Here is a 27,819-nt window from a genome sequence, read left to right on the forward strand (position 1 = left end):
AGATCCTTGAGATGTGGAGTCCACCTGTAAATTCAATTGATTGGACATTATTTGGAAAGGCACACACCTGTCCATATAAGGTCCCACAGTTGACAATGCATGTCAGAGCAAAAATCAAGCCATGAGGTGGAAGGAATTGTCCGTAAAGCTCCGAGACAGGATTACGTCGAGGCACAGATCTGGGGAAGGGTACCAAACATTGAAGGTCCCCAAGAACACAGTGGCCTCCATCATTCTTAAATGGAAGAAGTTTGGAACCACCAAGACTCTTCCTAGAGCTGGCCTCCAGGCCAAACAGAGCAATCGGGGGAGAAGGGCCTTGGTCAGGGAATGACCAAGAACCCGATGGTCACTGACAGAGCTCCAGAGGTCCTCTGTGGAGATAGGAGAACCTTTCAGAAGGACAACCATCTCTGCAGCACTCCACTAATCAGTCCTTTATGGTAGTTTATAGACGGAAGCCACTCCTCAGTAAAAGGCACATGACAGCCCGCTTAGAGTTTGCCAAAAGGCACCTGAAGGACTCTCAGACCATGAGAAACAAGATTCTCTGGTCTGATGAAAGAGCCACGTCTGGAGGAAACCGGTCACGATCCCTACGGTGAAGTATGGTGGTGGCAGCATCATGCTGTGGGGATGTTTTTCAGAGGCAGGCACTGGGAGACTAGTCAGGATAGAGGGAAAGATGAATGGCGCAAAGTACAGAAAGATCATTGATAAAAACCTTCTCCAGAATGCTCAGGACCTCTGGATGGGGCGATGGTTCACCTTCCAACAGGACAATGACCCAAAGCACACATCCAAGACAATGCAGGAGTGGCTTCGGGACACGTCTCTGAATGTCCTTGAGTGGCCCTGCCAGAGCCCGGACCTGAACCCAATAGAACATCTCTGGAGAGACCTGAAAACAGCTGTGCAGTGACGCTCCCCATCCAACCAGACAGAGCTTGAGAGGATCTACAGAGAAGAATGGGAGAAACTCCCCAAATACAGGAGTGCCAAGCTTGTAGCGTCGTATCCAAGAAGACTCGAAGCTGTAATCGCTGTCAAAGGTGCTTCAACAAAGTACTGAGTAAAGTGTCTGAATACTAATGTAAATGTATATTTCAGTTTACTTTTGATAAATTTGCAAAAACGTAGTGTGTGTTGGTTAGAATAAGGCTGTAACGTAACAAAATATGGAAAAAGTCAAGGGGTCTGAATACTTTCCAAATGTACTGTTTCAATACCGTTGAAATATTTTCATACATTTAAATATTTGTAAATACCTGCAGTCAACTTGCACAATACGTTAGGAGATAAAGAACATTGTTTTCTTCACAACATTGTTTACCTGTCACATTATTATGAAACTTACGGTAGTCCCCAGTTACGTTGGGTCTGTTTACAAGCACACAACAAGAGACAGGAGCCTTGTGAATCACTTACTGTTGTGCAGCATGCACCAGGTGATCGAAGTACAGTATGGAATTCACAACTAAATGTTTGTCAGCTAGATATCTTCTAACTATTAAGTTTACGGTCTAAAATGTGCCAAATGCTCTGCAGTTGTGCATTTGGTTTGCTAATTTAGTAGCTAGTTAGCTTAGTGGTTAGATTCTTCCGTAATCAAGCCTTTGCTTGATAACAGCAGAGAATTCCCTCCTGGATCAAGAGCCTTGCTGGCTAATATTTGTTTAGTGTGTGCAACAAACTGCAAGTAGCATTTGCGTTACTTGTATAGTTTACGTGAAACTGTACAATATGTTCGTAATGCGCTCGTTAGCATTTAGTTATCATTCTCTATGGGATTTGACATGAGGTTGTTACCATTGCTAATTTGAAAAATTGTCCCTCCTTTTGGACTGAAACCCCCCCGCAGAACAGTGGCCCAAGAACAGAGGTACATACCAAACCATTGATTTAGTGAACGGTTACACCCCTACTAATTTTGTGGCGGCCTACAAGAACCTGTCGGATGTTGCGACCATTTGTTGAAGAAAAAAAAATACATTTAATGAAAATGTGTTTTTGAGGAAATAAAGTTTTGGATACGTTAAACCCCCTGTACTTTATTGTAATGAAAACGTATTGTATGATTATTGAAAGTAAATAGTTCAAATAGTTTCTTTTTTTTCACATGTTAGCTAGCATGTCCAATGTGAAAACGCTAGCTCAAACCTGCAGCTGACTTGGCCCATTCAAGATAACATGCTACAGATCAATGAAATTAGGCTGGTTTATTAACAAAATAATTATCTAGCCATCTAGTAATGTAGTAGTATAAAGTTGTATTTCTAACTACAATGTTGATTGTAAATAACAAGTGGCTCAGACTTTCATTTTGTCAACAAGTAGCCATTTGCAGGAGCTAACGTTAATCGATTCATAAAAGAGGTTCCCCACTTACCGATGTTGCTTGATCAGTGACATGAAAAGTGATCAAAATATATTAACAGTATTGCAGTAATTTCACCAGCTCAGATTATTTAGATTTTAGGTAGCAAAGCAATCGATATACTATCCTAAACTTGCTAAAATCGAGAGGCATCGTGCTGTCATTCATTATAAAAATGAGCCCTGGACACTTACCTTCACTCCCCTCAAAGATATTAAAGCACTGGAAAGGTGTAGATGAGAGCATGATTACATTTGTTTTGATCCGTCATGTAGATTTAAGTGCTAAAAACATTTTGGCACACTATTTAAAAAGACGATTGAGAACAAGCTATAGGATGAAAAATACTGGCATTTTGGAGCAGGAAAAGCCGACGAGCACTAGCTAATGCTACCTAGCAAAAACACACATATATATTTTTTTACAAATCGATTCCTGGAGATAAAGTATCAACAGAATATCGTCCAAAATAATATATGTAACTATTGATTTTTAACCTAGCTTGTGTGTAGAGTGCACCATTGAGCTTGTGTCTAACCGCTGGTCACCCTCACCCGTATATTTTGGGGAAAAGACTGCTGGTTATCCGCATAACTGATCTTCAACAAATCACAGAACGGCCCGTCTTCGCCAAAGTACGTGAGGTCACATGATATCACAAAATAGCTAGCATTATTGAAACTATCTGCTTAAGGTGGGGTTTTACCAAGTGTTTTTTCTCTTAAAGTTATGCTTTGGCTACAACTACAAGTTGATAATGTATGTGATATCAACAGAGAAGTATATTTTCTGGGTGATTTAAATATTGACTGGCTCTCATAAAGCTGCCCACTCAAGAAAAAACTTCAAACTGTAACCAATGTCTGCAACCTGGTTGAGGTTGTCAGTCAACCTACTAGGGTATTTACAAACAGCACAGGAATGAAATCATCAACATGTATTTTTCACATCTTTACTAATGCTGCATACAGTTGCTTTAAAGCAGTATCCAAATCCATAGGATGTAGTGATCAAAATATAGTAGCCATATAAAGGAAAATTAAAGTTCCAAAGTCTGGGCCAAATAGTGTATAAGAGGTCATACAATAAGTTTTGTAGGGATTCATATGTTGATTATGTAAATAATATTTGCTGGTCTGAGGTGTGTAATGAGGAAGCAACGAGACGCTGCACTTGACACTTGTGAAATTGCTTATTCCAGTTACTAATAAGTATGCACCCATTAAGAAAATGATTGTAAATACTGTAAATCCCCTTGGATTGATGAGGAATTGAAAAATAGTATGATTGAGAGGAAGGAGGCAAAAGGTATGGCAAATAAGTCTGGCAGCCCAACTGATTGGCAAATGTACCGCACATTGAGAAATCATGTGACTAAACAAGAAAAATAAATACTATGAAACAAAAATAAATCAAAAGTAAAGAGCTTTGGAGCACATCAAATGACATTTTTGGAAAAAGGGTAACTCGGCTCCATCATCACAAAACCCACTGATATTGCCAACTACTTTATTCATTGGCAAAATAAGCAAACTTATGTATGAAATGCCAGCAACAAAACGCTGACACTATACATTCAAGTAGATCTGACCAAATCATACTTTTGAATTCCGTAAAGTCAGTGTGGAAGAGGTGAAAAAAATGATTGTTGTCTATCAACAATGACAAGCCGCCGGGGTCTGACAATCTGGATGCAAAATTACTGAGGATAATAAGCGGACGATATTGCCACATCTTCAATTTAAGCCTACTATAAAAGTGTGTGCCCTCAGGGCTGGTTGGAAGCCAAAGTCATTCCGGTACCCAAGAAAAGTAAAGCCCCTTTTACTGGCTCAAATAGCCGACAAATCAGCCTGTTACCAACCCTTAATAAACATCTGGGAAAAAATGGTGTTTGACCAGATACCATGCTATTCACAGTAAACAAATATACAGACTTTCACCACACTTACAGGGAAGGTCACTCAACAAACATAGCACTTACACAAATGACTGATGATTGGCTCAGAGAAATTGATGATAAAATGATTGTGGGGGCTGTCCTGTTAGACTTCAGTGTAGCATTTAACATTACCGATCATAATGTGCTGCTGGAAAAAAATGTGTGTTATGGCTTTACACCCCCTGCTATAATGTGGATAAAGAATTACTTGTCTAATAGAACACAGAGGGTGTTCTTTAATGGAAGCCTCAAACATAATCCAGGTATAATCAGGAATTCCCCAGGGTAGCTGTTTAGGCCCATTACTTTTTTCAGTCTTTACTAATGACATGCCACTGGCCTTGAGTAAAGCCAGTGTGTATGTATGTGGATGTCAACACTATACACATCAGCTACTACAGTAACTGAAATGACTGCAACACTTAACAAAGAGCTGCAGTTAGTTTCGGAATGGGTAGCAAGGAATAAGTTAGTCCTAAATATTTCCAAAACCAAAAGCAATGAATACATTGCTTTTAGTTTTGGAAATATTTAAAGAACACCCTCTCAAATCATTCACTAAACCCTAAACCTCAACTACATCTCCTAATGAATAATGTGGAAATTAACCCTGGATTGTAAAACTGTCATGGTCAAAACATATTGATACAACAGTAGCTAAGAAGTCTGTACATAAGAGAAGTCTGTCCATAATAAAGCGCTGCTCTGCCTTAACACTATCAACAAGGCAGGTCCTACAGGCCCTAGTTTTGTCCCACCTACTTTTTTTTTTTGCAGTTGGCTCAGAATAGGGCAGCATGGCTGGCCCTTAAAAGTACAGAGAGCTAACATTAATGACATGCATGTCAATCTCTCATGGCTCAAAGTGGAAGAGAGATAGACTTCACTAATTGTTTTTGTAAGGGGTGTAAGCTGAATGTACCGAGCTGTCTGTTTAAAATACTTGCACATACAGACACCCATGCATACCCCACGAGACATGCCACCAGAGCAGAAAAGACTATGGAAGTCGCACAGTACTACATAGAGCCATGACTACATGGAACTATTCCACATCAGGTAACTGATGCAAGCAGTAGAATCAGATATAACATTAAAAAAAGAAGGTAATAATACACCTTATGGAACAACAGGGACTGTGAAGAGACACACAAAGGTACAGACACATGCATGCATTGTGATATTGTTGCATTGTGGTATTACATTTTATATTGCAGATATGTAGTGGTGTTTCTGTATAGCAGTGGTAAATGACGAGTCAACAGCATGATTTGGGTATGAATTGACAGAAAATGACTATTTCGAAATGCTTTTATTTTTGGCTAATAAGAATTTAATCTCAGCCACCAATTTCAATGGCTTGGTGGCATGAGTGGCCACTGCTATTCAGAAACACTTTGTTTACAAACGATGGAGTAAAACATTAACACATTTTTGTGGTCGTTTTGGGCTCCCGAGTGGCGCAGCGGTCTAAGGCACTGCATCTCAGTGCTAGAGGCATCACTACAGACCCTGGTTCGATTCCAGGCTGTATCACAACCGGCCGCGATTGTGAGTCCCATAGGGCGGCACACAATTGGCCCAGCGTCGTTAGGGTTTGGCCGGGGTAGGCCGTCATTGTAAATAAGAATTTGTTCTTAACTGATTTGCCTAGTTAAATAAATAAAATAAAACCCCCCCCCAAAAAAAAGAACCAAAAATCAAGGGACAAACTGAAAGTGTTGTGAACCGTTTGTTACATCGGTTGTTTAAAAGGTTAGTTTAACTAATTTGACTTCCTTAGGCTGTGGTTGTTTCCTCTAAACTGTTTCTAAATTTGATTACTGATTACTTAGCAATGTTAAGAATAATCTGGCTAGCATTTTTGGTAAAAGTACAATTATTATTTTTTTACCTTTATTTAACTAGGCAAGTCAGTTAAGAACAAATTCTTATTTTCAATGACGGCCTAGGAACAGTGGGTTAACTGCCTGTTCAGGGGCAGAACGACAGATTTGTACATTGTCAGCTCATGGGTTTGAACTTGCAACCTTCTGGTTACTAGTCCAACGCTCTAACCACTAGGCTACCCTGCCGCCCCCAATGCTAGTGGAAATGGATCGTTTCCATTAGAAATGCATTCAAGTACACCCCTTCTGCAAAAAAGGACACCCTCCCCCACTTTACCAATTACTCCTGAATGGCCCTTTAAACTATGCCAAAAAGCTATTTTGATAATGAAATAACACAAATGCCTTCCTTACCCGCATCCTGTTGTTGACCAAGTCGAGGATGGCATCAAAGGGGATTTTCTCCAGGGGAAGACTGACCAGCCATTCCAGAAGAGTCTCTAAGAGTTTTACCACAGACTGGCGACCCGGAAAGAGCTGGGATTCAAGAATCAAAGAAAAGATAAAATGTTACTTCTCTAATAGAAACAAGAGGGTAAATATTGTTTACTTGTTTGTGCGGACCTACAACAGCCTTAGGGCACTTATACCTTAGCAACCACTGTCACAAAGTCTTTGAAGGTCTTGAGCTCTTCTCCCTCCAGGGTTTGGTGGGTAGCCAGCTCTACTCTCAGCAGGTAGTGCAACCCTGACTCAAGGTCCGCCATGTACACCTTGGACCTGGAGAAAATCAGGGAGACAGGTAGCCTAGCGGTTAAAAGCATGGACCAGTAACCGAAAGGTCGCTGGTTTGAATCCCCGAGCAGACTAGGTGAAAAATCTGTTGATTTGCCCTTGAGCAAGGCACTTGACTCTACTTGCACCTGTAAGTTGCTCTGGATAAGCGCGTCTGCTAAAATGACAAAACTTTTAAAATCAGTGATGGGGCCTCGAATCAGACATGGTGACACACAAAGAACACACGTGCGCACCCACACATACCCACTGGTATCGTCTTCATGCATATATAAGATACTGTGTTAGCATCAGACTCACTTCTCGAAGTCCTTCAAGGCCTCAGCCGTCCCAGGACCTCGTGGCCCCTCCAGTAGGGGCTCCTGGGGTGCTCCAGAGGTGCTTAGCTTTCTGTGGACCCCTAGGAGAAGCTTGAGGAACGAGGAGAAGAAGAAGCGCAGTCTTTTCTGCCTGGTGATACAGAAATATCAGAGCAACATTTAAAATGCCTGGATTTATAAAACAGACTACATAAAGAAGTAAAACATTTCACTGACAATTGGGATGAAATATTATTTTTAAATAATAATTACAAGTTTGTAAAAAAATATATATATATATATATAAAATAATAAAATACTAATAACAACAATGCTATATTCTGTTCACATACAACCCACTAAAAGGGGATGCTATGCCAACTACAACAACACATTTGTTGAGTCTCCAACATTTGAACCAGAACTCCTGGGGAAGTAAATATAGTAGAGGTTACCAACTTACACATGCAGAATGGCATGTGTTCCATTAGGGTGGAGAAGGTACGCTGAGGGGAAAGAGTTGATGCCAAGCTTCTCTGTGAGGCTCCTTTCTGAACTCAATGCCCTCTTCACTGTTAGCCCCTGATACATCATCAGGTCCAAGATAACCTATAGAACAGTTGATGTTACATTATATATATTTAAACCCCCCTATAAAGCAGGATTTACGTTAAATTACTTTGTTGTTTTGAAGTCTGATAGTATAAGAATGCCATGAAAGGTACAGTTCACTTTCATTTGAAATCATCATACCTCTCTGCCAACATAGGAGTCCTCGTTCTCAACAATGACAGCTGTGTATTGGTTGGATTTCTGACCAATCAAAGGCAATATATCTGCAGAGCTGAAAAGAGGAATTGAGATACACTCGATTTAATATGATAATCACCTGTATTGTGTGCCACTCACTTTTCATTGAGCGATTCAAAAATCAACCTGACAGTTGGTCCATATTAGCAGACATAAGGCAGTGTAAAAGGACAGAGGTTATTTATCAAACCATGGCATTGGCTAATTGTTCTGGTCCCAAGACTGTGTTGAAGGCCAAGCTGTGCCACTGGACAAACCTGTAAGGCTCAAGTGGAGGGCAGCTGACAGGCCAGTCCTGTCTTGTGTGGTTCTGGAGGAAGTTGACCATCAGCTGTCGCACTGTCTGTAGCTCCCTATCTGCACCTGGGGAGAGAGATGAGAATTGAGCTTGCCGATATTGATAAAAACCCATATCTCGATAAATTGACCCGATAAATTGACCCATAAATATATTCATCCACAATCTGCTCTGGATAAATCCAGTCCTCCTGGACTGTCTTAACAAAATGAAACCAAAATATTTAGACTGACTTCATCCAGTGTCCAGAAAAATGTATTTGCACTATATAAAATATATCATTAATTATGCGCCTATAGCCTAATATTTCTGACAATTTTATACAAAAAAAACTATTCGATTTTAGTCTACCTTCAACTGATAAAAGGTTGATTGTGATATGATTAAGGGAAAACAATTACCCTGAGGATGTGGTGCCTGGCCTTAAGATATGAGAAATAAATGACATACTCACAGAAATGTGCGACTCTCCCCTCTGTAACTAAAACAACCATAGTTGCTTTGAAAACAATTTTACAGCAATTGCATTTTGAGCAACGGCCATATGCTTGTGCTTCTCAGAATGCATCTCTGCCTACTTTGTGGGCACAGTGGGGAGAGGGAGGGAGAGTGGCACACTCACACAGCAGCTGCTAGCGAAACGGGGACAGCCAGTTACTTTCATAGCAGGAATCAACATAACGAACAGACATTACTGTTGAGATGCATTGTTTTACAACAATCTACAGAAAAATCCAAATTCCCAACGCAAGCAAAATCAGTCATTTTCAGCTTTAATGTCCCAGCTCTAGATGAGAGGTTGACATCTGCACACACTCTGGTCCTTTATACAAGAGAGAACACAGTACGCAGGGCTGTGAAGGTCATGGAATTTTTGGGATGACGGTAATTGGCCAGCCATATGACCGCGGTCACCGTAATAACCGTTCAAATACACTCTACATGGCCATAAGTATGTGGACAACCTATCAAATTTGTAGATTTGGCTATTTCAGCCACACCCGTTGCTGACAGGTGTATACAATCGAGCACACAGCCATGCAATCTCCATAGGAAAACATTGGCAGTAGAATGCTCTTACTGAAGAGCTCAGTGACTTTCAACATGGCACCATCATAGGATGCCACCTTTCCAATAAGTTCGTTCATCAAATTTCTGTCCAGCTAGAGCTGCCCCGGACAACTGTAAGTGCTGTTATTATGGTGGAAAAGTGGAAAACTCTAGGAGCAACAACGGCTAAGCCGCAAAGTGGTAGGCCACACAAGCTCACATAACGTAATCACTGAGTGCTAAAGAGCATAAAAAAAGAGTCTCTGGAAACAACGTCACCACATGGGTTTCCATGGCCGAGCAGCCGCACACAAGCCTAAGATCACCATGCGCAATGCCAAGCGTCAGCTGGAGTGCTGTAAAGCTCACTGCCATTGGACTCTGGAGCAGTGGAAACGGGCTCTCAAGAGTGATGAATCATGTTTTACTATCTTGCAGTCGAACGGCTGAATCTGGGTTTGGCGGATGCCAGAAGAACGCTACCTGCTTCAATACATAGTGCCGACTGTAAAGTTTGGTGGAGGAGGTATAATGGTCTGGGGATGTTTTTCATGGTCAGGATCCTTAGTTCTAGTGAAGGGAAATCTTAACGTTACAGCATACAATGACAGTCTAGATGATTCTGTGCTTCCAACTTTGTGGCAACAGTTTGGGAAAGGCACTTTCCGATTTCAAGTTAATTGAAAAGGTATGAGCTCTGCTTTGTCTTTTGCGCAGCTGTACACACTTCAGTCATTCACAATTTGACAAACACTTGATAATGTCTTGAATTTCTCCGCGGCATCCCATTTGTGCGGCCATAATGCACCCTAAAAAAATCCATGCCTTTCGCGACCAGTGGCCTTTGTGCCCTTCTCCCAGAGTGCTGCGCGCTCTGAAGCACCTCTCACCCACATGGCTCTCCCTCACGTGATCGGGTATTTCTCAAAGGCTACAAGTGAAGACAGACACATCGGGGACGCAACTGCACGCTTCCTTATCCAATTCCGATTGCATTTTGAAGATAGACTGTCCACTTTTACTTTTCGTCAGCCAACAAGATGAGTAGGCCGAACGAACAGCAAAAGCCTCCAGCCTATCTCAATATATTATCCACCATAGTACAAAAGTTGACCTATTCTATTCTTGGCTAGAAATAAATACACCAAACAGTCTGGGACTGTTTTGGGATGCGATAGAACGAACCCCCCCCAGACCCCTCTTTTACGCTGCTACTACTCTCCGTTTATCATATATGCATCGTCACTTTAACTATACATTCATGTACATACTACATCAATTGGGCCGACCAACCAGTGCTCCCGCACAGTGGCTAACCGGGCTATCTGCATTGTGTCCCGCCAACCCCTCTTTTACGCTACGACTACTCTCTGTTCATCATATATGCATAGTCACTTTAACCATATCTACATGTACATACTACATCAATCAGCCTGACTAACCGGTGTCTGTATGTAGCCTCACTACTTTTATAGCCTACTGTATAAAGCCTGTCTTTTTACTGTTGTTTTATTTCTTTAACTACCTATTGCTCACCAAATACCTTCTTTGCACTATTGGTTAGAGCCTGTAAGTAAGCATTTCACTGTAAGGTTGTATTCAGCGCACGTGACAAACTTTGATTTGAAATACCATTATCAAAAGTGACCTCAAATGAGATTATGCATGTAATGCTTTTATTATATGCCAGTTAGGCTCTACACCCATCGTAAAGCGGATTAATTTGCTTAATTAGAAGAAGTTATTTGGCCACTTTAGTTGTGATTACAAACCTCATCAAAACATATAGGCCTACATGAGGTGTGCAACTATGATTTTTAAAAAGTCAGTGTTTCTTGCCTTACGCTGGGCATCATTCACAAGTGACAAAACATAATTCACAAGTGATAAGCTAATATTGTCACCCACCAGACTACTCTTGATTTAATCTGGTCTTAATATAAACTTTGTTTTGATTTAGAATGGACCATTATCATGCACCTGTCTCGAAACAGGGGCAATGGGAAAAAATACATGTCATCTATGCACTTAAATGGAGGACACTTTTTCTGTCGTTAAATGTCATGCCAGCCAGGTGGGCTATACTCCTGTTGTAAAGACAAGCAATGTGCTTAACATTAGGAAAGTCATGAAATTAATATAGTAGGCCTAGCCAATAGAAAGCTGATTGGATCCTGTCGTGGAAATTTAGTACTGAGAAAGACTTAATTTCTTCAAACAATCATACTTATTTAATATTGCAATAATGAAACCGTCAGCCCAACAGTCTTGACTGTTCGGCAGAGAGCCTAACTAATAATGAAAAAACAGACATCTTATATAGGACGACTAAAATGCTTTGTCATGCAGATCAAGGGGCATCATAAGCCACACTGGACTTATCCTGTTTTTATCTGTACCTGGCATTATCTTAACCCCGACCCTGGCCTAATTTACCAGATGCCAGGATGTCTAAGAACCATTGAGGCCTTTGTTCTACTCCTCTCTACCAGCTGTAGGTTTTTAATCATCAAGTCAATCAATTGTCAGCTCAAACCACACAGGCCCAACTCGAACCACAGACACAGATGAGTGTACTCATCAACCCTTCTAAACTTGTAATTTTCTGTCACAATGCTTTTCTTTTTAAGAGGCCATCACTGTTTTCTTGCGCAATTGACTAGCCTAAAGAAATGTTGTGCAACATGAGCTCATGGACTCTCATGAAGTGAGGAGAATTTGCCACTTGGCCACAGAATTCAATTGGTTTCATAAGACCAGAGAATCTTGTTTCTCATGGTCTGAGAGTCTTTTGTCTTTTGTCAAACTCTAAGCCGGCTGTCACGTGCCTTTTACTGAGGAGTGGCTTCTGTCTGGCCACTCTACCACAAAGGCCTGATTGGTGGAGCGCTGCAGAGATGGTTGTCCTTCTGGAAGGTTCTCCCATTTCCACAGAGGAACTCTGGCGCTCTGTCAGAGTGACCATCAGATTCTTGGTCACCTCCCTTACCAGTGCCCTTCTCACCCGATTGGTTCCAAACATTTAAGAATGATGGAGGCCAGTGTTCTTGGGGACCTTCTATGCTGCAGAAATGTTTTGGTACCCTTCCCCAGATCTGTGCCTCGACCCAATCTTGTCACAGAGCTCTACAGAAAATTACTTCGACCTCATGGTCATCATCAACAGGATGTACCTGAGCTCAATTTCAAGTCTCTGAATACCTATGTAAATACATTTTACGCTTTCTCACTATGAGCCTATTTTTGTGTGTAGATTGGTGAGGGGGGAAAAAACACTTAAATCCATTTTAGAATAAGGCTGTAATGTAACAAAATGTGGAAAAAGTAAAGGGGTCTGAATACTTTCCGGATGCACTGTATGTACTGAACTTGTCTGATGTTTTAAGCACACTGTTGGATTAAATAAAGACATACAAATGACTCAAGCAGGAGCAATAGATCAAGATAGCCTAACCAGAAGAAGAAAAAAAAAATCCCAAACCACCACCTCCCACTGCTGCTTGCCTTTGCAGAATCTGCCATTAAGCTCCTGAAGTTGCTGGTGGTAGGCTACGCCAACGGTCGGCAACCTTTCCCATTTGGAGTGCCAATTTATCTTACAATTTCAACCAATAATTCCACATTCACTTCCAGCATTGAGTTTTTTTTTTTTTACATACTGTGTCACATTTATTTTGTGTTAATATGCCTCTATTTAAAAACATAAAAATCCTTCATTATTCACAATAATTATTATCCTCTGACTGTGCAATTGTTTTTTTGTTTTCACCACTAGAGGGCGACAAGACGATTTCTGGAGGTCTGTACTTCTGAAGTTGACGACTGTTTTTGTGCTTGCCAGTTAGCTAGCAGTTATCAACTGTCAACAGCTAATGGCTAGCAGCTTCTTACTGGGCATAAAAACAGATGATTGCCATCATTTCTTCATGACATTATGGAATTATTTTATGTAACAAATCAAACATTAAACCTTGTAACAATTCATGGTAACCTCGTAAATATTTAATTTCGACGCGACACTTACTTGAAACTGGTGTTTATTTGCTGAAATGTGTGCCAATGCCCGGCTATTAAGAGAGATAGGCGGCTATTTGAGACTCAGCGTTTAATTCTAATTTCACGATATTGTACAAAACATTACGAACACCTACCTGCTCATTCCAGAACATTGACTGTTCTGTTCAGATGAATCCAACATGTAAAGTGTTGGTCCTATGTTTAATGAGATTAAATAAAAGATCCCAGAAATGTTCCATATGCACACAAAAAAATTACACTGAGGAGTATTTTTGTCTGTAATAAAGCCATTTTGTGGGGAAAACTTTATTGTTCAGCACACACACACACACACACACACACTGCTCAAAAAAATAAAGGGAACAAACAACACAATGTAACTCCAAGTCAATCACACTTCTGTGAAATCAAACTGTCCACGTAGGAAGCAACACTGATTGACAATAAATTTCACATGCTGTTGTGCAAATGGAATAGACAACAGGTGGAAATAGGCAATTAGCAAGACACCCCCAATAAAGGAGTGGTTATGCAGGTGATAACCACAGACCACTTCTCAGTTCCTATGCTTCCTGGCTGATGTTTTGGTCACTTTTGAGTGCTGGCGGTGCTTTCACTCTAGTGGTAGCATGAGACTGAGTCTACAACCCACACAAGTGGCTCAGGTAGTGCAGCTCATCCAGGATGGCACATCAATGCGAGCTGTGGCGTGAAGGTTTGCTGCGTCTGTCAGCGTAGTGTCCAGAGCATGGAGGCGCCACCAGGAGACAGGACATCAGGAGACGTGAAGGAGGCCAACAACCCAGCAGCAGGACCACTACCTCCGCCTTTGTGCAAGGAGGAGCAGGAGGAGCACTGCCAGAGCCCTGCAAAATGACCTCCAGCAGGCCACAAATGTGCATGTGTCTGCTCAAACGGTCAGAAACAGACTCCATGAGGGTGGTATGAGGGCCCGACGTCCACAGGTGGGGGTTGTGCTTACAGCCCAACACCGTGCAGGATGTTTGGCATTTGCCAGAGAACACCAAGATTGGCAGATTCGCCACTGGCGCCCTGTGCTCTTCACAGATGAAAGCAGGTTAAAACTGAGCACATGTGACAGACGTGACAGAGTCTGGAGACGCCGTGGAGAACGTTCTGCTGCCTGCAACATCCTCCAGCATGACCAGTTTGGCGGTGGGTCAGTCATGGTGTGGGGTGGCATTTCTTTGGGGGGCTGCACAGCCCTCCATGTGCTCGCCTTGGACCCCTTGTGAGACCATATGCTGGTGTGGTTGGCCCTGTATTCCTCCTAATGCAAGACAATGCTAGACCTCATGTGGCTGGAGTGAGTCAGCAGTTCCTGCAAGAGGAAGGCATTGATGCTATGGACTGTCCCGCCCGTTCCCCAGACCTGAATCCAATTGAGCACATCTGGGACATCATGTCTCGCTCCATCCACCAACGCCACGTTGCACCACAGACTGTCTAGGAGTTGGCGGATGCTTTCGAGGAGGAGATCCCTCAGGAGACCATCCGCCACCTCATCAGGAGCATGCCCAGGCGTTGTAGGGAGATCATACAGGCACGTGGAGGCCACACACACTACTGAGCCTCATTTTGACTTGTTTTAAGGACATTACATCAAAGTTGGATCAGCCTGTAGTGTGGTTTTCCACTTTAATTTTGAGTGACTCCAAATCCAGACCTCCATGGGTTGATCAATTTGATTTCCATTGATAATTTTTGGGTGATTTTGTTGTCAGCACATTCAACTATGTAAAGAAAAAAGTATTTAATAAGAATATTTCATTCATTCAGATCTAGGATGTGTTATTTTAGTGCTCCCTTTATTTGAGCAGTGTATACAGTGGGGCAATAAAGTATTTAGTCAGCCACCAATTGTGCAAGTTCTCCCACTTAAAAAGATGAGAGAGGCCTGTAATTTTCATCATAGGTACACTTCAACTATGACAGACAAAATGAGAAAAGAAAATCACATTGTAGGATTTTTAATGAATTTATTTGCAAATTATGGTGGAAAATAAGTATTTGGTCACCTACAAACAAGCAAGATTTCTGGCTCTCACAGACCTGTAACTTCTTCTTTAAGAGGCTCCACTGTCCTCCACTCGTTACCTGTATTAATGGCCCCTGTTTGAACTTGTTATCAGTATAAAAGACACCTGTCCACAACCTCAGTCACACTCCAAACTCCACTATGGCCAAGACCAAAGAACTGTCAAAGGACACCAGAAACAAAATTGTAGACCTGCACCAGGCTGGGTAGACTGAATCTGCAATAAGTAAGCAGCTTGGTTTGAAGAAATCAAATGTGGGAGCAATTATTAGGAAATGGAAGACATACAAGACCACTGATCATCTCCCTCGATCTGGGGCTCCACGCAAGATCTCACCCCGTGGGGTCAAAATGATCACAAGAACGGTGAGCAAAAATCCCAGAACAACACGTGGGGACCTAGTGAATGACCTGCAGAGAGCTGGGACCAAAGTAACAAAGCCTACCATCAGTAACACACTACGCCGCCAGGGACTCAAATCCTGCAGTGCCAGACGTGTCCCCCTGCTTAAGCCAGTACATGTCCAGGCCCGTCTGAAGTTTGCTAGAAGGCATTTGGATGATCCAGAAGAAGATTGGGAGAATGTCATATGGTCAGATGAAACCAAAATATAACTTTTTGGTAAAAACCCAACTCGTGTTTGGAGGACAAAGAATGCTGAGTTGCATCCAAAGAACACCATACCTACTGTGAAGCATGGGGGTGGAAACATCATGCTTTGGGGCTGTTTTTCTGCAAAGGGACCAGAACGACTGATCCGTGTAAAGGAAAGAATGAATGGGGCCATGTATCGTGAGATTTTGAGTGAAAACCTCCTTCCTTCAGCAAGGGCATTGAAGATTAAACGTGGCTGGGTCTTTCAGCATGACAATGATCCCAAACACACCGCCCGGGCAACGAAGGAGTGGCTTTGTAAGAAGCATTTCCAAGGTCCTGGTGTGGCCTAGCCAGTCTCCAGATCTCAACCCCATAGAAAATCTTTGTAGGGAGTTGAAAGTCCGTATTGCCCAGCAACAGCCCCAAAACATCACTTCTCTAGAGGAGATCTGCATGGAAGAATGGGCCAAATACCAGCAATAGTGTGTGAAAACCTTGTGAAGACTTACAGAAAATGTTTGACCTCTGTCATTGCCAGCAAAGGGTATATAACAAAGTATTGAGATAAACTTTTGTTATTGACCAAATACTTATTTTCCACCATAATTTGCAAATAAATTCATTAAAAATCCTACAATGTGATTTTCTGGATAATTTTTTTTTCATTTTGTCTGTCATAGTTGAAGTGTACCTATGATGAAAATTACAGACCTCTCTCATCTTTTTAAGTGGGAGAACTTGCACAATTGATGTCTGACTAAATACTTTTTTGCCCCACTATGTATGTATGTATATAAATAATAAAACACACACACCAAAAAATTAAGCTGCACATTTTCTACTCTCCTCTGCCCGCATATGCTGCCATTCAAACAATGATGGCATAATGGAAACCGACATTCCAAAAAAACACATTCTATTGCATGAGCCACAATCAGTTAACAAAATTTGAATGAATATGCTATATTACCGTGAAAATGATCGCATCACAATACCGGGCAGCCATTCCAAGTGTACCCATGAGTTTCGGGTTGTGACTAGAGAGAGTACAGCTACAACCGAAAGTTACTTTTCGTAGCAGGTTAGGAGAGCATTTTAGCGAACCTTAACCCTTTTCTTAACCCAAGTCTCATAACTTGCTGTGTAAATTCTCCTGTAAATTCTGCGAGGTCACTTCCGGTTGTAGCTGTAGTCCCTCTAGTCAGAACCTGAGTTTTCCAGTCAAATTGCCAGGGTTAGAGGTTCCAAGCCTATTCTATTGATTCTACTTCCATGTGTGCTGCTGCTGCATTGTGGTGGGCATTGCCTAGGCGACAGAAACACTAATTTGCTTGTTTCAGCAAGGAGTATAAAAGTTTCATGTTAAGAGACCATGTTACGGCCGAAACGAAATCAACCGCACGAATGCCTGGCCTTCCTGTCCTCAGTCAGCTATTCATTTCACCCAAAAATAAAAATTATTATTATTAAAATGGTACACATACTTGTACCGAACCGTTCGGTACGGGGACCTCGGTTCGGTCCACACTAAACCTGAATTAATAAAATGTTTAAATTATATAAAATAAAACCGAGGCCTCTTGGCTTCTTGAGTAAATATCAGCTTTAAAAAACATTTCAGGCTATTCCGTTAAAACTAGAGCCTACACGCAAGTTGTAATAAAAATGTATACCTTAAATTGGCACATTTTCTGAGGCGCAGCAAGGAACTATTTCTGTACGATGGCGAGGTCAATAAACCAGGAGGATTCTCCACCGTCGAAATCTCCAGTTTGGGAACATTTTGGCTTCCCAGTGGATTACAACAGTGACAAACAGAGAGAGAATAGCCTATGCAGCTGCCAACATCTAAAACATGTTGACACATTTATACCAAGATCACCCCAGTATTCCTACTAAACAACTTTGTCTCCCCTCTGCATTCAAGCAGCCCTTTGCAGCAGACTTTGACCGGGCCAAATAATTTAGAAGACCGATAAGTATGTTTATAGCCGCGTATATGCGCCGATTCTCGTGGAGAAGAAAAGTGCTCGAGCCACGTTACAAACATCGCCCTCTTGCACCCATTTCAGCAAACCGGTAGCACCGTGTTTATATAAGCAAGCTGAAGTTGTCAATTAATTGGCAACTTACCACAGATGGATGGACCCTCCAGGGAGCTACTTTTAACCGTGAAAGCCCATCACATTATCCCAGAGTGGGAAATGAGAAGTACTGTGCGAAAGACACACTGCCTTTATGAGACTCACAAATGTGTGCTTATGTTTCTTTATGTACAGTACCAGTCAAAGGTTTGGACACACCTACGCATTCAAGGGTTTTTCTTTATTTTTACGATTTTCTACAATGTAGAGTGACAGTGAAGACATCAACCCTTTGAAATAAAACATAAGGAATCAAGTAGTAAAAGGGTTTAACAATTCCCTCCAGAATTATATTTGAGAATCTTCAAAGTAGCCACCCTTTGCCTTGATGACAGCTTTGCACACTCTTGGCATTCTCTCAGCCAGGATTCATGAGGTAGTCACCTGGAATGCAACTCAATTAACAGGTGTGCCTTCTTAAAAGCTAATTTGTGGAATTTCTTTCCTTCTTAATGCTTTTGAGTCAATCAGTTGTGGTGTGACAAGGTAGGGGTGGTATATAGAAGATAGCCCTATTTGGTAAAAGACCAAGTCTATATTTGTTGGTAAAATTATGGTTAAATGACTGAACAAATCATTTTAAATGGAACTGTAACTAAGTAAAACTTATACTCTCTTTTATTATATCTGATTAACCATGAGTTCATAAGAAGGGATTGTGTGACACGGACAAGGAGTAATTAAAGTTAATGAACACCATTGCAACTAGGAAGAAACGAATGGGTTGGGGACTGTAAAAACAGATAAGGTCGTTAACCTATGGTTGAACCTACAGAAACTTAGCTCTGGGGTTTTTAGATAACCTAGGAATGCACACACCGTCTTTTCTGTTAATTAGAACTGTCAGCTCAGTGGTGATCGATAATGTTGAGGGGTCAAAAGTTACCTGGGAGTGTGTTAGTAAGTTAGAATGAACTTTTCACCTCACTTTGTCCCGGTCGAGAGGAGGGGATTCTGTTAAAGCAATGAAATGACGTCATGATCTGTATATAAACTGTTGCTCGTGGTTAAGTGGCAGCGCCCCCCGAGAATAAATTCTGTTACCTATTATTAAAAAGACTGGTCTCCATCTATTTTATGCAAACAAGAATCTTACAAATTCTCATAAATAGATTAAGGGTTTTCAATTAATGAAAGCACATTGGCATAATTCAATTACACTAACAATATTAAAGCAAAAACATCTCAAATAAGCAAAAAGAAATGACAATCCATCATTACTTTAATACATGAAGGTCAGTCAATCCAGAAAATTTCAAGAACTTTGAAAGTTTCTTCAAGTGCAGTCGCAAAAACCATCAAGCGCTATGACAAAACTGGCTCACATGAGGACCGCCACAGGAAGACCCAGAGTTAACTCTGCTGTAGAGGATAAGTTAATTAGAGTTTACCAGCCTCTGAAATTGCAGGCCACATAAATGCTTCAGAGTTCAAGTAACAGACACATATCAACATCAATTGTTCTACGTGAATCAGGCCTTCATGGTCAAATTGCTGCAAAGAAACCACTACTAAAGGACCAATAAGAATAAGAGACTTGCTTGGGCCAAGAAACACGAGCAATGGACATTAGACCAGTGGAAATCTGTAATTTGGTCTAATGAGTCCAAATTTGAGATTTTTGGTTCCAACCACCATGTCTTTATGAGATGCAGAGTAGGTGAATGGATGATCTCTGCATGTGTGGTTCCCACTATGAAGCATGGAGGAGGTGTGATGGTGCTTTGCTGGTGACACTGTGATTTATTTAGAATTCAAGGTACACTTAACCAGCATGACTACCACAGCATTCTGCAGCGATACGCCATCCCATCTGGTTTGCGCTGCTGGGTTCTGACTTATTAACTTTAAAATATGAAATATTCTCATTCATGACAGAGGGAGAGAGGGTAATGTAGAACATTTACATTCTGTCAGAATATGTTATTGTTAGACATCAGGGATCTTATAGGGAGGAGTAAGGAATTTGGGCAGAGGTCAGGTCAGATGACGTGAGGAAGAACAGATATCACTAAGGTTCTGTCAAGCAACAGAGATGTATTGGCTTTTCAGATGTGTAGGAGGAGACTCAGCATAGGAGAAAGGGTTACATACCAGAACTTATGTGAATATGTTCTTTGTCTTGTGCAGCTGTATGACCCAGTGGGTGAATAAACTTGGTTTGAGCTTTACTAAGCGTCTGTGAGTTTTTTTTACTCTGTTTATTTAGAACCTAACAGTTGGCGCTGCAAGCAGGGTTCACCGCAATTTACAGTCGAACTAGAAATTCAGAATCAGTGAAACAAGAGCCGGTACCAAAAACAGGGTTGGCACAGATCCTACACCTGCTACCACTCATTCATAAATCTTGGGAAGATTTGTAGCATACGGACCTAGAAAGCCTGAACTTATTCAGTAGTCCCGTTGTATTCCGACTGGTCACAGCTTTATTGTAAGTCCCGGAGGGTAAGCCTGAGCAGCCTGGTACCTGCAGAGGGTAACTCCTAGGGCATAAATCCCAGCCCTAACAGTAGGTCTTTATGGAAACAACTTCAGGAGAATGTCGAATATGAAAACAACTGTCTTGAGATGGATATATTATTCTAGAATGCAGCGGTGGTACTACAGGTCTGTCTACATTTGGCAGTATGGCACAACATTTACAAACTGCATAACCTTGTCAGACAAACAATATTGTGAACATAAGTTCATCCAAATCAAAACTACTTATTTTGTTCCAAAAACAATCCCGAAATGCACCTACAAGTACCAAAATCTTACCTCTGTATGTTTTTCCAACATCAAATGTGGGGCCACGTGCTTTAAAGTACTGAGGGAGAAAAGAACAAGCGGCAGAACTGTAATACAATAGTGGCATATTAGTAGCCTACATGATTGAAATCTTGGCTGGCACATACTCTGAAGGTGGGGTAGAAGTGAATGCCAAACTCCTTGCAGATGTCAAAGTTATTCTCTTGAGCACAGTCCAGGACTCCAATCCGTATGGCATGCTCCCAATCTGTGAGAGAGAGAAAATGGATGTCAGTTGTTGTTACAGGGACAAAAGCAAATTAGTGTCATCAGCATGTTTCAGTTCGGCTGTGGCTTAGCCTAACGAGTGTGCACGCATACTCCCTTAAAAGACCTTCGCTGGAAAAACGAGAAGAAAGCGGCAATAATGTTTGTCCATTTTGAGATGCCATGGCCAGTATACACTTCCTCAAAAATAGTCAGAATTAATCTAAAGTAACTCAAGAAATGTCATTCATTTTTTACATTTTTGCAGAGTCGTGCAATTTTACATCAAAGATGTCAAATCTGTTTGGTGCAGTATTTGTTAATGAAAAAATGTGCATGAAAATGAGTCGTCATCCATTGGATTACAACAAAGACTTTATTGAAGAATCCCTAGAGTTGACCAATCACTGACGAAGGGGCATAGATTTCGGCTCCGAAATTCGGTTTGCCTCTAGAAAAAAAACTTTTGCCCTGAACACCCGGAAAAACTCATAAAAGTAAAGAATTAACAAAATGTCACAAAATATCCAAATATATGCACAAACTCTTCTGAACTGTTGTTTGGGAAGCATGCGGATGCCTTATAAGGCAGTGGTACAAATCCTAATTAAGCCGTTAATGAATTTAGTGAAACTAAAAAGGCAAAAAGTACAGTCGTGGCCAAAAGTTGAGAATGATACAAATATTAATTTCCAAAGAGTCTGCTGCTTCAGTGTCTTTAGATATTTTTGTCAGATATTACTATGGAATACTGAAGTATAATAACAAACATTTCATAAGTGTCAAAGGCTTTTATTGACAATTACATGAAGTTGATGCAGTGTCAATATTTGCAGTGTTGACCCTTCTTTTTCAAGACCTCTGCAATCCGCCCTAGCATGCTGTCAATTAACTTCTGGGCCACATACTGACTGATGGCAGCCCATTCTTGCATAATCAATACTTGGAGTTTGTCAGAATGTGGGTTTTTGTTTGTGCACCCGGCTCTTGAGGATTGACCACAAGTTCTCAATGGGATTAAGGTCTGGGGAGTTTCCTGGCCATGGACCCAAAATATAAATGTTTTGTTCCCTGAGTCACTTAGTTATCACTTTTGCCTTATGGCAAGGTGCTCCATCATGCTGGAAAAGGCATTGTTCATCACCAAACTGTTCCTGGATGGTTGGGAGAAGTTGCTCGGAGGATGTGTTGGTACCATTCTTTATTCATGGCTGTGTTCTTAGGCAAAATTGTGAGTGAGCCCACTCCCTTGGCTGAGAAGCCACCCCACACATGAATGGTCTCAGGCATGACACAGGGCTGATGGTAGCGCCCACCTTGTCTTCGTCGGACAAGCTTTTCTCCGGATGCCCCAAACAATCGGAAAGGGGATTCAGAGAAAATTATTTTACCCCAGTCCTCAGCATTCCAATCCCTGTACCACTTCACTGTGCCTGCAGATGCACTCACACCTGCCTGCAGATGCACTCACACCTGCCTGCAGATGCACTCACACCTGCCTGCAGATGCACTCACACCTGCCTGCAGATGCACTCACACCTGCCTGCAGATGCACTCACACCTGCCTGCAGATGCACTCACACCTGCCTGCAGATGCACTCACACCTGCCTGCAGATGCACTCACACCTGCCTGCAGATGCACTCACACCTGCCTGCTGCCATTCCTGAGCAAGCTCTGTACTGGTGGTGCCCCGATCCCGCAGCTGAATCAACTTTTGGAGATGGTCCTGGCGCTTGCTGGACTTTCTTGGGCGCCCTGAAGCCTTCTTCACAACAATGGAAACCGCTCTGCTTGAAGTTCTTGATGATCAAATAAATGGTTGATTTAGGTGCAATCTTACTGGCAGCAAAATCCTTGCCTGTGAAGCCATTTTTGTGCAAAGTAATGATGACGGCACGTGTTCCCTTGCAGGTAACCATGGTTGACAGAGGAAGAACAATGATTCCATGCAACACCCTCCTTTTGAAGCTTCCAGTTTGTTATTCGAACTCAAATCAGCATGACACAGTGATCTCCAGCCTTGTCCTCATCAACACTCACACCTGTGTTAACGAGAGAGTCACTGACATGATGTCAGCTGGTCCTTTTGTGGCAGGGCTGAAATGCAGTGGAATTTTTGGGGGGGGATTTAGTTCATTTGCATGGCAAAGAGGGACTTTGCAATTAATTGCAATTCATCTGATCACTCTTCAAAACATTCTCGAATATATGCAAATTACCATCATACAAACTGAGGCAGCAGACTTTGTGAAAATGAATGTCATTCTCAAAACTTTTGGCCACGACTGTACATTCTGATACGGAAAACACCAACGTTCACAGGTCAGTCTTACCGCCAATAAATAAGGATTTTGGGGCTGTATAGAAAAAGTAAAGTAGCCAGCCAGGCCCCCGCTATTTCCAAAAACCAATGAGCAACTCCAATCTACAAACAATACCCCATAATGACAAAGTGAAAACAGGTTTGTAGATTTTTTTTGCACATGTATTTACAAAAACATTATTTACATAAGTATTCAGACCCTTTTGCTATGAGACTCAAAATTGAGCTCAGGTGCATCCTGTTTCCATTGACCATCCTTGAGATGTTTTTTTCTCCCCAATATCGTGGAATCCAAATTGATAGTTACAGTCTTGTCCCATCGCTGCAACTCCCATTTGGACTTGGGAGAGACGAACGTCCCCGGAAAACACAACCCAGCCAGGCCGCACTGCTTCTTGACACAATGCTTGCTTAATGCGGAAGCCAGCTGCACCAATGGGTCAGAGGAAACACAGCACACCTGGCAACCATGTCAGCGTGCATGCGCCCGGCCCACCACAGAAGTCGCTGGATCACGATGGGACAAGGAAATCTCAGCCTGCCAAAACATTTCCTAACCCGGACGTCGCTGGGCCAATTGTGCGCCACCTCATGCGTCTCCCAGTTACAGCCAGCTGTGACACAGGCTGGGATTGAACCCGGGTCTGTAGTGACGCCTCAAGCACTGCAATGCAGTACCTTAGACCATTGTGCGACCCGGGAGGCCCCAGTAAATAGATTTTTAAAATGCGGCCCTCCGTTGAATTTCAGTTTGCCCACCCCTGTTCTACAACTTGGAGTCCACCTGTGGTAAATTCAATTCATTGGACATGATTTGGAAACGCACACACCTGTCTATATAAAGGTCCCACAAATGGCAGTGCATGTCAGAGCAAAAGCCAAGCCATGAGGTCGAAGGAACTGTCTGCAGAGCTCTGAGACAGGATTGTGTTGAGGCACCGATCTGGGGAAAGGTACCAAAAAATGTCTGCAGCATTGAAGGTCCCCAAGAACACAGTCGCCTTCATCATTCTTAAATGGAATGAGTTTGGCACCACCAAGACTTCCTAGAACAGGCCGCCCGGCCAAAGTGAGCAATCAGGGGGAGAAGGGCCTTGGTTAGGGAGGTGACCAAGAACCCAATGTGGTCACTCTAACAGAGCTCCAGAATTCCTCTGTGGAGATGGGATAAACTTCCAGAAGGACAAACATCTCTGCAGCAATCCACCAATGAGGCCTTTATGGTAGAGTGGCCAGACGGATGTCACTGCTCAGTTAAAAAGGCACATAACAGCCTGCTTGGAGTTTGCCAAAAGACTCCCAGATCAGGAGAAACAAGATTCTCTGGTCTGATGAAACGAAGATTGAACTCTTTGGCCTGAATGCCAAGTGTCACATCTGGAGGAAACCAGATGAAGTAGCAGCATCTGGTTTCAGCAGATCTTGCTGTGGGATGATTTTCAGCAGCAGGTGGGGATGTTTTTCAGCAGCAGGGACTAGTCAGGATCGAGGGAAAGATGAACGGAGCAAAGTACAGAGAGATCCTTGATGAAAACCTTCTCCAGAATGCCGAGAACCCCAGACTGGGGCGAAGGGTCACCTTACAACAAGACAATGACCCTAAGCACACAGCCAAGACAACGCAGGAGTGGCTTCAGGACAAGTCCAGCCAGAGCCCGGACTTGAACCCGATCGAACATCTTGGGAGAGACCTGAAAATAGCTGTACAGCGACGTTCCCCATCCAACCTGACAGAGCTTGAGAGGATCTGCAGAGAAGAATGGGGGAGAAACTCCCCAAATACAGGTGGGCCAAGCTTGTAGCGTCATAACCAAGAAGACTTGATGCTGTAAGCAACAAAGTGCTGAGTAAAGGGCACATGTGATACATTCACATTTTTTTTTCTTCTAAAAACCTGATTTTGCTTTGTCATTATGGGGTATAGGGTGTAGATTGATGAGGAAAAAAACCTATTGAATCAATTTTAGAATAAGGCTGTAACGTAACAAAATGTGGAACAAGTGAAGGGATGTGAATACTTTCCGGATGCATTGTATGTACTGAACTTGTCTGATGTTTTAAGCACACTGTTGTATTAAATAAGACACACAAATGACTCAAGCAGGAGTGACAGCCTAACCAGAATATTTTTTATTTTTTTTTAACTGTTCCCGACCCTCCTCCTCCTGCTGCTGGCCTTCGCAGAATCTGCCATTATTCTCCCGAAGTTAATGGTAATAGGCTACACCAGCTGTCGGCAACCTTTTCCATTTGGAGCGCCAATTTATCTTACCATTTCTACCGATCTGCGTGCCAGTTGTGATTTGTCACGCGCAAATTTTCATGAAACAGATTTATTTATAATAGTCTTTGTATCGCTAAACACAGACAATGATTTTATCTCAAAGAAAATTATATACATCGAAAGTAACTTATTGCCAACTATGTAAAAATTGCCTACATAAAGCCAACAAATAACATTGCAGCCTGCAGGTAGAAAATATCCTGATAAAAATAAAACACATTGTTGCAGACAGGCCATGCATAGTCAAACTTGAAACATTGTATCAACTGTCAACTGGGTCAACCCGAAACTCACTAGCAAACTTGCAACATTGTATAAAATATTCTGGGCCCTCAAGAGTTATTGATGTGGAATAGAGTTCAATGTAGTCATGGATCTATGTAGTACTGTGCACCTCCTCCCATAGTCTGTTCTGGACTTGGGGACTGAAGAGACCTCTTGTGGCATGTCTTGTGAGATATGCATGGGTGTCTGAGCTGTGCACCAATAGTTCAAACAGACAACTCGGTGTATTCAACATGTCAATGCCTCTCAGAAATACAAGTATTGATGAAGTTAATCTCTCCTCCACTTTGAGGTAGTAGTTCAAACAGAAAGCTTTGAGCCAGGAGAGATTGACATGCATATTATTAATATTAGAGGGACACAATTGCAGAGCCTCCAGAGACATGCAGAGGCAAAATTGAGCTCTGTACCGCAGGGTTCTGTATAGCTCCGCATTGACATGATTGGTTGACGGTAGGCGGGGGCGGTACATCCTGTATGAACACAATCTCACTTCTTGACAACAGCTCTGCTCCGAGAAACGCAAACGATTTATTTAACTAGGCAAATGAATGCTCTGACTTCTGCTGAGGCTATATCACCGTAAATGCTGTATGGCCAATACAGATGTCAGAATGACCAAGCATCCAGATGCACAATGCACTTCTCTCCCCAGAATGCGCTCTCTCCCACCAATTTGTGCACATTCATTGTGTTTGTTTGCATTTGATTGTTAGTGTATATCAATTCCCCATTACATAAATTAACCCTCAATTCCTAATCTACAATGTTTGTTACCACGTCTACGCAGACGACACCATTCTGTATACTTCTGGCCCTTCTTTGGACACTGTGTTAACTAACCTCCAGACGGGCTTCAATGCCATACAACTAGACTTCCGTAGCCTACAACTGCTCTTAAATGCAAGTAAAACTAAATGCATGTTCTTCAACTGATCGCTGCCCGCACCTGACCGTACGTCCAGCATCACTACTCTGGATGGTTCTGATTTAGAATGTGTGGACAACTACAAATACCTAGGTGTCTGAATAGACTGTAAACTCTCCTTCCAGACTCACATTAAGCATCTCCAATCAAAAATTAAATCTAGAATCGGCTTCCTATTTTGCAACAAAGCATCCTTCACTCTTGCTGCCAAACATACCCTCATGAAACTGACTATCCTATTGATCCTAGACTTCGGCAATGTCATTTAAAAAAATAGCCACCAACACTCTACTCAGCAAACTGGATGTAGTCTATCACAGTGCCATCCGTTTTGTCACCAAAGCCCCACTATACTCGCCACCACTGTGACCTGTATGCTCTCTTTGGCTGGCCCTCACTACACATCTGTCCCCAAACCCACTGGTTTGGTGGGTCCAGGTCATCTATAAGTCTTTCCTAGGTAAAGCCCCGCCTTATCTCAGCTCACTTGTCACCATAGCAGCACCCACCCATAGCACACGCTTCAGCAGGTATATTTCACTGGTCACCCCCAAAGCCAATTCCTCCTTTGGCCACCTTTACTTCCTGTTCTCTGCTGCCAATGACTGGAACGAATTGCAAAAATCACTGAAGCTGGAGACTCATATCTCCCTCACTAACTAAGCACCAGCTGTCAGAGCAGCTCATAGATCATTGCACCTGTACATAGCCCATCTGCAAATAGCCCATCCACCTACCTCATCCCCATACTGTTATTTATTTTTGCTCCTTTGCACCCCAGT

At 42.2% G+C, this 27,819-nt stretch overlaps 1 protein-coding gene across 1 annotated transcript in view; it reads right to left on the reverse strand.

Annotated features, from left to right (window-relative positions):
• Positions 1-27,819, reverse strand: part of qsox2 (quiescin Q6 sulfhydryl oxidase 2) — a 50,818-nt gene that overhangs the window by 3,070 nt on the left and 19,929 nt on the right. The window contains exons 2-9 of the mRNA XM_024418315.2: positions 21,116-21,216; positions 20,979-21,027; positions 8,310-8,415; positions 7,996-8,086; positions 7,706-7,851; positions 7,244-7,393; positions 6,799-6,928; positions 6,563-6,685 (exon numbers count right to left, since the gene is read on the reverse strand). Of these exons, the coding sequence (XP_024274083.1) occupies positions 6,563-6,685; positions 6,799-6,928; positions 7,244-7,393; positions 7,706-7,851; positions 7,996-8,086; positions 8,310-8,415; positions 20,979-21,027; positions 21,116-21,216 (896 nt within the window). The remainder of the gene's footprint in view (positions 1-6,562; positions 6,686-6,798; positions 6,929-7,243; positions 7,394-7,705; positions 7,852-7,995; positions 8,087-8,309; positions 8,416-20,978; positions 21,028-21,115; positions 21,217-27,819) is intronic.

The sequence above is a fragment of the Oncorhynchus tshawytscha genome, unplaced genomic scaffold, assembly GCF_018296145.1.
Source record: "Oncorhynchus tshawytscha isolate Ot180627B unplaced genomic scaffold, Otsh_v2.0 Un_contig_766_pilon_pilon, whole genome shotgun sequence".
NCBI classification, from domain to species: Eukaryota; Metazoa; Chordata; class Actinopteri; order Salmoniformes; family Salmonidae; genus Oncorhynchus; species Oncorhynchus tshawytscha.